A 12,344-nucleotide genomic window follows, 5' to 3' on the forward strand; every position below is an offset into this window, starting at 1 on the left:
CAGTATCAGAATGATTTGGTAAGCTGAAATTTTTGTCTTAGATAGTTGACAAAGTCGTCGAGGTCTACACTTTTAACCACGTTACCAAGCAGAGGATTCCAGAGAAATTACATAGCTCTGGCACAACCTGAACACCTGAGACTTGCAGGAGAGTTCTTGTGATTATGAGATATGCCTTCTTTCAGATCTTTTCTTAAAGATTGTCTATTATTATATATACTATGCATGCCAGATGCTGTCATGTTGATACACTCGGATCAAAGGTCTATACCTCGGCGATTCGGAGCGCCGAAATTTCCAATAGATTATAATGGTCCCTAATGCAGGTAGGGTGGCCGGCCACGAAGTTTCAGACATATCCTTATGCCTGTAAACCAGCCATGTAGGTAATGCTTCATTTCATGACACGCCCATATCGTAAGTCTTTGTCGTTAGGTATCGTGTCATCGTTTGCTCGCCTCATCGCACGGCATCTCTCTACAAGACCCGGAGGCACATTGCGATTAGTGCGTGAGAACCCTCACAGCCTGAAGCATAATGCCGAAGATCAAGCCTCTTGCCACCTCCTCGATCTGAAGACAGTCAAAGATACGGCCTAAAGCCTCATTCGTTGCGTTCTGTCCCATAACACCGGATAAAGCAGCAGGCACACCGCTCTGGATCAGCAGACCACGGGCCTTTTCTCGAAGCTTCTCTTTTTCTTCCATACTCGGCTCGGGCGGCCATGCCTTGAGCTCTTCCTCGGTCGGCATAGTGTTCTCCCTGAGCTTACGCAGGTGGGAAGCGATGCCCGCATCGGAACAGTTGGTATCGATTACAGAATCTTGAAGCATCTTTTGGATGGACACCAGCGAGGGATTGCCTGGCCGGAGCAGAAACGACTTGGCGGCGGCTAGGAGTGCTCGCCTAAAATTCCATGCTGAGGAGAGCGTGTAAAGCTCGTTAATCATGGCAAAGACAAGCTCCACGGCGACGCGAGTCTCCTGCTCCGAGATCTGGGAATATTGCTTCTTGGGCTTGGCGACTGGCGATACTCCGTCGCTTGTTGCCCTCTTGGCCTGGTGTTCACTGTTCACCGGGGTGCGTTGCGGCGTGCTATTCTCGATGGGCCGTGTCCTTAGGGGACTCTCAGGCGAGCCCCAGTCGTCCGGCATGGCGTCAGGTGGGGGCGGAAGCTTGAGCGCCTCAAGGCTCAGCGTGGACGGGGATCGTAGTGGAGAGCGGAGGGCAGCCAGGCTGGACGCCCGGCTGTTTGCCCGGCTGTTGGCCCTGCTGTCTCTGGGACTTGGCGACGGTCGATCCCAATGATCCACACGGCCCGGTCGGTTCTCAGCATCCGAGTCGCCGGGGATCTGAAGGCTTGGCCGTCGCTCCATGGGAGGCGTTTTTCCAGGCTGCACCGAAATCACAGATGACCGCTGGCTGTCAAGACTGTCTCGCGGTTTTCGGGAGCCGTTCAATGACAGGGTGCTGTCTATCCTTGGTGGCGTTGGCTGGGAAAATCGCTTGGTAGCACCGTTTGTGTCAGGTAGAGAACTCGAAGTTGTCTTCCTCGATAGGCCCATGTTTCCGAATACGCCAGTAATAACTTTTCCGCCCTCGGCAACGCCCTTTGGCGCATTCGCCAGGACGCCAAACACATTCTTCCCAAAGCTCTCGACTGCCTGGAACCCCGTCTTGGATTCCTGCCGAGTGTGTCCTTGATCCTTGTCAAGAAACCGTTTCATGCCCTCACTCTCCGCGAGCGCCTTGTACCAGCACGCATCGCGCAGGTACCGCTCTAGCTCGCCCCGCAGAGATTCCCGCGTGTGGATTTTGAAGTTTGGCAGCTCCTTGTGCTGCTCTGTGAATGCTGTGATCCCTGAGATGGTCGCTATTCTTCGGAGAACCTCATGCAGCTTCTCGAAATCAGTATACTGTCTGGGAATCATCCATCCAGAGTAATACGAGGAACTGGGTTCAATCTGGATAAGGTAGTCCCAAGCTGGCTTCGAGCGGATACGACTCTTGTCGTTCGTGCTGTCATCATAGATGGTGATCTTTGCGTTCTGCAAGGTCAGCGACGCTGGCTTCTTCTGCTCCGCATCGCTGAGATCTGAGTCATCTTGCGCGAGAGGCACCAGTTGCTCGAAGTTGGTGAAACTGGCCTGCTGGCTGTGCTGAGGCAACACCTTGGGCACCGGGGAGTCTGCAATGTGGGATAAGTCGCTTCTGCCGGCTTCGCTGCTGAGTCGCTCCTCGCTCCAGGGGTTCTTTTCGGGAGGTAGCAGCTCGGTAAAGCTTGACGACGGTGCTCCAGGCTCCGTGGGGAGCGTCTTGGACACCGAGTTTGACTCAAGACCGAGAGCATCCACGTTCCTACCCAGGGCATCCGCCAATGTCTCCGGACCGTCTGCCTCTGTGGACAAGTTTGCCTGTGTGAGATTTGTTGACCTCCGCTTTTGCTCTTGCAAGATCAGGTCATTCATGCGCTTCATCTCCTCGACTGCATTTTCCATCTCCTCGTCTGCCTTGCTCAGCTTTTTCTTGTGGCCCTGACCGGAGTCTCGGCGCCGTGACCTGTCCGTTTCTGCTGAAGTGCGGCTGGTCTTTGTCAGACCGATGTTCCCGACATTGCCATCCAGGTCAGCAAAGACCGCACTGTTGGCATCTGGGCCGGTCTGCATCCCAACGTCGATGGCCTGGTTGAAATCTGGCTCTCCGGCCTCTAGAAGGTAGACGATCCAGCCATTGATCCACTCGGCTTTGGAGCAGGTCTGGAGCGACATCTCGAGCATGACACCAGCTAGGATCTCTCGTAAAAATGTCCGGGCTGGATCGCAGTCGTAGGTTGGTCGGTCAAGAAAGCCAAGCAGGTCTTCGGACACGGCCTTGAACTTGGACGATTGGTGTCTCTGGCTGAGTAGATGCGACAGGTTCGAGTCGGGGTTCGAGGCGAGGTAATCGTAGACCGCGTCGGCGGCAGTCATCTTCGAGTCGGGAGGAAGGTCTGCGAACGCAGCTGAGAGCTCGGAAAAGAAGACGATGACCATGGAGGAGGAGTTGGTCAGGAAGTCTAAAAAGCTGTCTGCCGGCCTCTTCTTGCCCAGGTGGTTGGCGATGGACACGAGAAAGGAGGTCAGGACTTTTCTGCAGGAAAAGGGGAACGATCGATCCGTGGGGAGAATCGGGCTGTACCACCATTTGACGTAGTCCCTGATGACAGCATCGACGAAGCCATTGAGAGCCTCCCTGGTCTCAGGCTGGAAGTCGGCGAAACTCTGTGCCAGGAACTGGTCCTCATCCTCTGCTGCAGTCTTCCCATCCTCGTCGATGCCTTTTGCGCCATTTCTCTCCCTCAACAGTCTTGCCACAATGTCGACACCTCGTTCGCCATGTACGGCTCGGGCATAGTCCGGGTTGGAAGCCTCCCAATGGACGTAGCAGGCGATGCCTCCAAATGCGCCAATCAGAAGCAAGCCTAGTTGCCCGAGGATGAAGTAGGTGACGGCACCAAGGCCTACAGCTATCGCACACAGTGTATTCGGGGTTGCGGTGGACAAGAACTGGAAGAGCCTGGTGGTAACGTCTTCATCAGGTCTCGACGCCTTCGGATGGGCCTGGAAATGGGTGCTTGTCGGCGACGATTTCGGTAGCTTCCTGGTGAGAGACAGTTGTTGCTGTGCAATTTCCCTGTCCTTCGCCTTCTCTGGATGTGTCAGCATCCCATCGCCGAGATTCTGCGAATCAACGACGGGGCTTTCTGGCTGGGTGTCGGTAGAAGCCATGATGTCGGCGTCGGGAGGCCGTGGCTGGGTCGCATCTTGCACGGTCATGACAGGTGATGCAGAGATATAAGCTTCGTTGCGGTACAGGGACGGCGGAAGGCCTCGATCTTCACTGTATGGCCTTGGGGGCAGGTCGTAGCATTTCGCATCAAGGAAGCCTCTGTCGCCGCCGTCTTCAGTGCTCGTGCTCGAGCTCGAGGTCGACTTCGAAGTAGGAGAAGGGGGGGTGGGGGAGAGACAGAAGGGTGAGAAGACGCTTGGTCTTAGACAAAGACAGGGTGTCAGTAACAAATTAAAGTAAGTACTAAAGTAAGGCGGACGGACAAGAGGTCAGCGAAAAAAGGGCGATTTCATGTGGTGACGGGTGAGGATGCGGTCGCGTAGGGGGAAATGAAGATGTATAATCTGGTTTGTTTCGTGCCAATCTAATTTTGGATAGCTGGGTTCTCGACTTTTCCCAGGTCCAAGGTTCTACCAGTCTGGGCAGAGACCGCTAATACCCTAACCCTGAATACTCTCAATGTGTGCGATAACGATAAGATGTCCCTCTAACGCGCCTGTCATTGTAAGCGCGGCGCGTCTGTCCCCTCGTTTTAGGAAGCAGTCAGTGAACTGCCTGTATTCTTGCCCGGGATGGTTTCTCCAAAGCTCGCCGTCTTTCAAACCTAAGGTCCTTTGTTTCTAGATCTAGTCAACCCCTTGACAGCATACCGACCATTGCTGCTCTTGACGGGGCTGTTCCAGACTTCAGAAGTCATACCGCGATTCAACAATCGCATTAGTTCGTCAGTATGGGCAAACGTCGAAGCAGCTTTGTCGCCAGTGATGATTCTGGCGAGGAGCGACCTGTCAAGGTCGCCAAGAAGGCCGAAAAGGGCTCGAAGTCCAGCGGTGGGGCTGATGTTGACTCTGAGGGCAACACTTTTTGGGAGGTAAATCATGGCCGCCCACCTGATTGCGGGGGTCTCCTCTGATAGGGCTGTTCATCCAAAGTCCTTGTCACTGACGGTATCTGTATAGCTTTCCAATAAGCGTCGGGTGGTTGTCCAAAAATTCAAGGGGAACATGTTTGTCAACCTACGAGAGTATTATGAGGACAGTTCTGGTGCGATGAAACCGGGCAAGAAGGTGAGCCTGGCACAGAATTCTTCGACGTCGTCCACACCGTCACCCGTACTTACTCCAAGCTAGGGCATCATGATGTCCATCGATCAGTACAGATCACTTGCCAACCTGGTTCCCTCCATCAATGCTGAGCTGCGCAAGAATGGTGTTGCTATCGACAACGACGCTGTTGACGACGGCCAGCCTTCCGGCGGAAAGGCCATGGAGGCCGGCAAGATATCAAAGAAAGTCAAGTCGGAGGCCAAGAGGGCTAACATAGAGGCTACTAGCGACGAGGACGATGAGGACTAGGAGCAGAACTACCTGGCAATATTGTCACGATACTTACCTGGACGTGGATGGCATGACGGGCTACGACGGCCTGCCTTCGACATCTTGGCTGGGGTTTCACTGGATTCGAAGTCTGTTGTTCCACAGGAACATGGGAGTGGCTAGGCTCAGTGTACGAAGCCGGCTGGTTCTCTACGGGGTGGAGCCACTCCCATATTCGGTCTACTTGAAGACACCTCCTGAGCGAGTTGAAAATGACCTGCTCGAGTACTTATGATGTGCATCTTCGTTCCTGATCCAGCTTCTCGGGCCTGACACACCCTGCTAGGGATTGTCAACATTCACAAGGAGCGAACACTATGAGCCCCTGGCTTATCTATCCTGCGCCACAGTGGTCAGGTTCCCTGCCGATACGCCAAGCTGGTATCAATCTTCGCCATGGCGTGCACGTAACTAAAAGGGGGAGGGGGAATTGGAGGCGATAGCCACGACTACGGCCTAGATTCATCTTGAATACTGGACTCTTCCCTTGGTGCTTAGGAGCACTTGCGTTATCTCATTCTCGGTGGGGATGGGGACAGCCACCTTCGCGGTGGGACGGATGCCGAGTACGATGTAGTGTATCTAGGTTCTGCTTTTCATTGTCGCCTGGCCCAGGATCTTGCATTTCATTATTTTTAAGCATCAGAGTTCTCATGTCTGGCATCTATGCAGAGTAGTATCACCGCTTGCGTGTGAAGATCTCTTTGTTTTACCTACCTCTCAAGTGGTTGCATACCTTCCGGGGTTTTTTTCTTTCTTTCTCTTTCTTTTTCTTTCTCTCTGATATTCCGCCTGCGCATGTGTGTCTGATGTGTGTGTAACCCTGATGAGTCGATGGATATGTAATTGACCCCGAGGCTCTCCGAGACGCTCCGCCTAGATGTGCTGTTGTCTCAACTGTGGTATCTGAGGAGTCCACATACGTACAAGAGCTGCCTAGGACAACGACCGATATCTTTCTTGGCTGAAGACAACCCACTGTCTGTGCTGTGATTTGGAAGTGACATAAATGGACATGATCTCAGCTGTAATGTAGAAACAGCCGCAGGGCAACAGGACGATTGGCTGTTGATAAGAGTCGACCGCGTCTATCGTGCTCTTATACTATAATTATATGTCGAGATCCCGACTTTCATCCGTTCCGCGTGTTTTCTGTACGAGCGCGCAACCCCCCCCCCCCTCCTCTCTTTCCCCCTTAATGATATGTCGCTTTGAGACCTGGGCTCCATAGTTTTTTTAGACCCGCAATGACATCACATCAGCTCTATGCGGGTACGGCTGGGGCGTCTTCAGGTTCAACAAGCTGACTCACACAGGGCAAAAGGAGGTCCCGTGAGCCATTGCAAGTGCAGCATTAGATAGGCTAAAGGAAGGGCTGACTGAGGGCGGTTGTCTACCAGAGAGCAAGGCACTACGGGTTAATCTGCTGGCTTAGACCCTGCGCCTGGTTGCGAGCCACGTTGGACCCTTGCAAGTGAAGCTGAATTGCAAATAGCTTCGAATTTTCTGTTATTTCCCTTGTCCGATTGATTGATCGTCACCTATCAATAATGGGCGTGAGGCGTTTTCGCCCTTCTCTCTCACATTCTTTCTTGCTTGGTATTTCGCACTGATAGCCTGATTAATGGGGTTTACTTAGTACGGGCCGGGGCGGCAGCTTATCCGGTGGACCATCTGGGGGTGGATAAGGTGTATGAGCGTTTAGCATGTGGGATCTCTTCAAATTTCCCCGCGATAATTACTCGTCATCATCAACGTCGCCTAGCTACGTGGTGAGAAGGGATAAAAATCTATGGTTTTGGAAGGAAGTGAAGAAGGGAAAAAGAAAAACGGCGAGAGAGAAGAAAAATGACAGGGACAAGGAAAAGATGCCTCGGAGAAGAAAGGAAAGGAATGAAGAAGAAGAAAAGGAAAAAAAAAAGGTATGTGACTAGGACAGCCCCAGCTCTGCCCCATGTAAGCAACAAGGTTGTGTTCAAACTCCAAAGGACCGACTCGAAGAGAGAGCGAGCGAGGGGGTAGATTGGATAGGCTTCTGCTGGCCGCTACCAGGCGACCAGGGTTACAAATAGGGACGCACTGGAGGGTCATCACCAGGACGAAATTCGATGATCCTTGTGGTTTATGTAACAGAGAATACTCGATACACAATGCGGATCCAAATCATGCAGTATGGTATGGAACCCCACGCTGTGTTTACGATGAGAGAGAGGGAGGGTGAGAGGTGAGAGAGTGTGTGGACAGCTACAAAGTACCATAGTGCATTGCATCGGGTTCTCCGCCCCAGCAGTTAGTGCCTGTGTCTCTTGTGATTGGTACCGTCAGATGAGCGTGTGAAGATTCTGCATTTTGCATGCATTGTAATCGGTTGACCCTAGCGTGCTTTGTTTTTTTGCCAAGGCTTTGAGGTGTTAGCGACCTTGACTTAGGGGCTTGGGTACAAACCTGCTCTAGGGATTTCTGGTTAGTCAATAGGTACCAGAGTAAGTATTGCATTTCACAGCGCTCTCTCGCACCTGCTTCGCGGCTTCTTTTCAGCACCCAGCGGCCTGTTATCTGCCAGATGCGGGTAGCCAACTTTGTTCGTTCACCCCCTAGAGCGTCTGCCGGAATGAGTCTAAGGTGCTAAGCCCTGTATCGGTGCTTTCGTCTAAGTGTGGCTCCTCGGCCGATCTGTGGCACCGCTTCTGCAGATTCGCCTGTGGGATACATATATGAGGAGGAGAAGGTCGTGGTGAAGGCGGTGGACGAACAGGAGGAGGAAGAAGAAGAAGAAGAAGAAGAAGACCATCAACAAGAAAAGGGAAAATAAGGGTGGCACCATTTGGCACCGAAAGGGCTAGTCATCCACCAACGACCACGCTATACTACTCGACCGTACAGCGACTCGAAGCCCACACCACTCTACTCTCACTCCCCTGCGCGTGGAGAGAACCAGGATTCCCAGCGCCTCTCGAGTTCCGCTCACTCCTCCATCTCCCATTATCTCGGCGTATCCACAACGGTCTCGGGGCCCACTTACCCCCGGGATAAGGACCCCCTTCTTGCAACTCTTCGCCTTGCTTAAATACCGGGCTCACCCTCCCACCTCCGTTCCGGCGCTCTCGATAACCCTTACCCCCCCTCTGCCCTCGAAGGTTTTCCCACAGGCTTGCCACTGGAGGTTGCGTGATCTTTTCTCATTGGACCTGACAAAACTTTTTCTTCCCTCTTGAGAGAGATTACTGTTGGTGTGTCTCAAACTGAGAGAGAGACGAAACGATAACCACCAGGCTGGGTTCTTCTCTTGCAGACTAATTTCATCCGTGACCCGACACGCACGCTTACACCTTTCGCCATGGCTTCTGTCTCGGAAAAGAAGGAGTCAGCCGAGGCTCCCACCACCAGCCAACCACGATTCGCTAGCAATGAGATCAATGCTGATGAAGCCGATATGGCTCTGGCGGCCATGGGCTACAAACCTGTAAGTCTTTCTTATTCTTTTTTGTCGGTCCAAGGCGTCCTGGCCTGATCTCCCTGGGCGTTATGGAGAGAGAACTATTTTGTCTAATGCGAGTATGTGGTCGATCTCTTGATAGGTCTTCAAAAGAGAGTTTGGCCTGTGGTCTGCCTTCAGCTTCGCCCTCAGTATCTCTGGTCTGTACGGCACAGTGATGACGACTTACTCATATCCCCTCTACGCTGGAGGTGCCCCTGCTGCCGTGTGGTGCTGGCTCATTGCTGGCATCGGTGCAATGTGTCTTGCCTTGTCTATCTCCGAGGTGGCCTCGGCCTACCCTACTTCTGGTGCGAATACAACGGTGATTTTTTTTGCGTGAGAGAAGAACAAACGGATCTGACTTTGCTGTCAAGGTGCCATGTATTTCACAATCAAATACCTCGCCCCGGAGAAATACGTGCCCATCATTGCCTGGATCGACGGTATGTGATGTCTTCCTGCCCGGACCGATTCCTTGCCCGGAACGCCGCCTCCTTCCCACCCGGTGTTTGCCCGGCCTCTCCCCGTTCCCTCTGCCTACATATGCGTGCCCCTTTTCTGAGAGAAAGTAAAAAAGAAAACAAGAACCGGAGAGGTCGCTTCAGGGGTTTCCTGTCGAGAGGATATGTCCTTCTTTGTTGCTGACAATACCTGTGCTTTCTAGGCTGGCTGAACTTGATTGGCCAAATCTGCGGCAGTGCCTCGTCTTCTTACGGAGCTGCACAGATGCTGCTCGCTGCTGTGTCTATTGGTTCCGACTTCTCCTACACTCCCACCCAAGGACACATCATTGGGGTCATGGCCGCGCTGTCCATCATGCACGCTACTGTCAACTGTCTGAACACGGCTTGGCTCGCCAAGATTGCGAGGACCTATGCAGTCATCCACATTGCTGTGCTTTTTGCCTGCTGCGTCTCACTGCTCGTCCTGCAGAAGGACAAGAACTCGGCCAAATACGTCTTCACCGATGTGCAGCCCGACTCTGGCTGGACACCGCCCGGCTTCAGCTTCCTGTTCGGATTCCTCTCCGTCGCCTGGACAATGACCGATTATGATGCGGCCGCCCACATCGCTGAGGAGACCAAGAACCCTGCCATCACTGTTCCGACTGCCATTTCGAGTGCTCTGGGCTTCACCTATGTTGTCGGGTGGCTGTTCAACATTGTGCTGGCCTTTTGCATGGGCCCACTAGACCTGACCTCGAGGGACCCGTCCAGGAACATCCTCGCCAGCGTCATCGAGCAGCCTGTCGTCCAGATCTACTACAATGTGATGGGCAAGGGCCCTTCCATCTTCTTCGCCGTTGCGGCCTTCATCATCATGAACTTTGTGTGCATCACCGCCCTCCAGGCAGGCTCGCGGACCATCTGGGCCTTCTCACGAGACGAGATGCTGCCCGGTAGTAGGATCTGGTATAAGATCTGGAAGAAGACTGACACCCCTGTCCTGGCCGTGTGGCTGTACACCCTGATCTGCATCTTGATTAATCTCATCGGCCTGGGCAGCTACGTTACCATCTCCGCCATCTTCAACCTCTGCGCCATCGCTCTCGACTGGTCCTACTGCATCCCCATCCTGTGCAAGTTGTTCTTCAACAAGTTCGAGCCTGGCCCATGGTCCCTGGGCCCAGCGAGCGTCTTCATCAATGCGTGGGCCTGCTGCTGGACTGCGTTTGTCTCTGTCATCTTCTTCTTCCCAACTGTTATGCCCGTTGCCGCTGATACGGTATGTCCCCCCCCCCCCCCACCCCGGGCAATGTCTTGTGTTTTCTCCTCCCCACGTTCTCTCTTCACACGCACATGACCGCTGCTAACCTTGCGTGTGTGAAGATGAACTACGCGATTGTGATCATGGCGTTCGTCTTCATCTTGTCATTCTCGTACTGGTTCATTGCAGGAAAGAAGTATTACACTGGACCCCGCACGCACGCACACATTGTCAACGGTGTCATCATCAAAGACCCGAGCGAATCAGACGTCAACGACAGAGAGAAGGCTGTCACTGTGGAGTAAAAAAAGAGAGGAGAGAGAGAGAGGGACAGAGAGAGAGAGAGAGAGAGAGAGAGATGCATTTGGATTGAAAACTCAGCGGGCGGGTTTGGGTTGGTGCGAGACCTCAATTCGATGTCATACTGCGTTTACTACATGGAGAACTTCTGTAGCCACAAAAGAGCAATCCTCCAACCAAGAAAAAAACTCGTAGGCTCGAGTTGAAAATGACTTTGACGACGAGTGTGCTCAGATTTTAGTTACTCAAAAGCGTCCATCTTGTCACGATGGCACTGCATCTGTAACAGGGCCACAAGGAAGCGCCCCAGAAATCCATATTTTATGGACTTGCAGCTGGCGCTATTCTCAAAATTAGCCTCAATAGGGCAGGAGGGAGCAGGTAACAGTGTTTAGTGCTTACAGGGGAGTTTCTAACGGCCAGCTAGCCTCAGAGGGTTCTCCCTCAACAACTCCGTCAAAAACAACTCTGCATCCTTTTTCCGCTCCCACTGACCTGGTAACCTGGATGATTTTGGCTTGCAGTGAGCGCTGCCTCGGCTCCATGACGACTCAGGGTTTTGGCCAACGCTGGGGGAAGGATGCATGCCCAGAGAGGTTGACTGCTAGCATATTCCACACAGTACAGCGTGTGATTGCCCATGAATCCTGGACAGGCAAAAGAGCAATACAGCGTTACGCCATGACGTGCCTCGTAAGCGCCCACGAACCATTGGCTGAGGACACCTCACTTTTGCCATGTAAGCAGAGCCGCATAGGAGCGGGGGAGAGGGACTCAGCTGGCGTTTGCTATCGGCACTAATATTATGTCAGGCCTCCCAAGGTCTTTTCTCACAAACCTAGGAGTCTCAGTTGGTCCCTAAGCCCTTGTTTTCACCTCTCTAGTCGAGTCATCTTGTAAGTTTCACTCGCGATACCTGAAAGTATTTCGGCAGCTATGGACGAAGAGGGTGACTCGGCCCTGGGACCACCACTTCGAATCAGTTCATGGGCTTCGGATATCGGACTTGGTGCACTTTCTAATCTGGACCCCGTCCCTGTGTGAGTAATGATGAATTAGTAATTTTTTTGTGAGAACGCCAATGGCCTTATTATCCTGATGCAAACCCGCAGATCCAAGGAAGCCGTCGCGCGTTGGTCAGAACATGTCAAAACTCTAAGCGACGAGCAACGACAAACATTTCTGAGAGCAGTGCCCGACATGGCCTTGGCCAAATACGCTGATGCTGTTGATGGGATAATCGACAAGAAGATCAAAGCCAGCAAATTAGTACGTGCGACACACTGGGTCCAGCCTCTATTGGACTTCATAGAATTATGTCGTCCTTTGGTGGATTCGTTGGGCGACATTTATCCGCCGGCGGGCGCGATACTCGGCGGGATCTACTTCGCACTCGATACAACCAAGCGAGCCGTCGAATATCAGGACTCGTTGGTTCAGTTCCTGGCCAAAGTAACGAGCAGCCTCGGGCAACTAGAAAAGTTCAAAAAGGCGTTTCCGGACACACCTGAGTTCCAGACGGCTTTGGTTGACGTCTTTGATATCATTCTTCAGATTTGTGTTCGGGCATCGACACTCAATGTTGACAGCAAAGGGAAAGAGAGGAGCAGCGCTCGGCTGTTTCGGAGATCTTTTGCCAAAGACTTTGGCGAATG

General features: G+C 52.8%; 3 protein-coding genes across 3 annotated transcripts; 2 read left to right on the forward strand and 1 right to left on the reverse strand.

Annotated features, from left to right (window-relative positions):
- Window positions 1-192: 192 nt before the first annotated feature.
- M406DRAFT_348463 (uncharacterized protein) lies at window positions 193-3,815 on the reverse strand (the record flags this gene model as incomplete). The annotated part of the gene is made up of 4 exons (XM_040922392.1): window positions 193-2,188; window positions 2,290-2,358; window positions 2,390-3,599; window positions 3,732-3,815. 4 exons carry the CDS (start codon window positions 3,813-3,815, stop codon window positions 504-506), a joined length of 3,048 nt encoding a protein of 1,015 aa, XP_040772161.1. The 3' UTR covers window positions 193-503.
- A 743-nt stretch (window positions 3,816-4,558) lies between these two features.
- Window positions 4,559-5,183, forward strand: M406DRAFT_268110 (PC4-domain-containing protein; the record flags this gene model as incomplete). Its single annotated transcript, XM_040917914.1, has 3 exons — window positions 4,559-4,699; window positions 4,788-4,895; window positions 4,959-5,183. 3 exons carry the CDS (start codon window positions 4,559-4,561, stop codon window positions 5,181-5,183), a joined length of 474 nt encoding a protein of 157 aa, XP_040772162.1.
- A 3,358-nt stretch (window positions 5,184-8,541) lies between these two features.
- Window positions 8,542-10,967, forward strand: M406DRAFT_296766 (amino acid permease; the record flags this gene model as incomplete). Its single annotated transcript, XM_040919271.1, has 5 exons — window positions 8,542-8,667; window positions 8,783-8,990; window positions 9,057-9,125; window positions 9,347-10,407; window positions 10,512-10,967. The coding sequence occupies 5 exons, from the start codon at window positions 8,542-8,544 to the stop codon at window positions 10,692-10,694; spliced, it is 1,647 nt and encodes a 548-aa protein (XP_040772163.1). The 3' UTR covers window positions 10,695-10,967.
- Window positions 10,968-12,344: the final 1,377 nt, after the last annotated feature.

Source organism: Cryphonectria parasitica, assembly GCF_011745365.1.
Source record: "Cryphonectria parasitica EP155 unplaced genomic scaffold M406scaffold_9, whole genome shotgun sequence".
In the NCBI taxonomy this organism is placed as follows: Eukaryota; Fungi; Ascomycota; class Sordariomycetes; order Diaporthales; family Cryphonectriaceae; genus Cryphonectria; species Cryphonectria parasitica.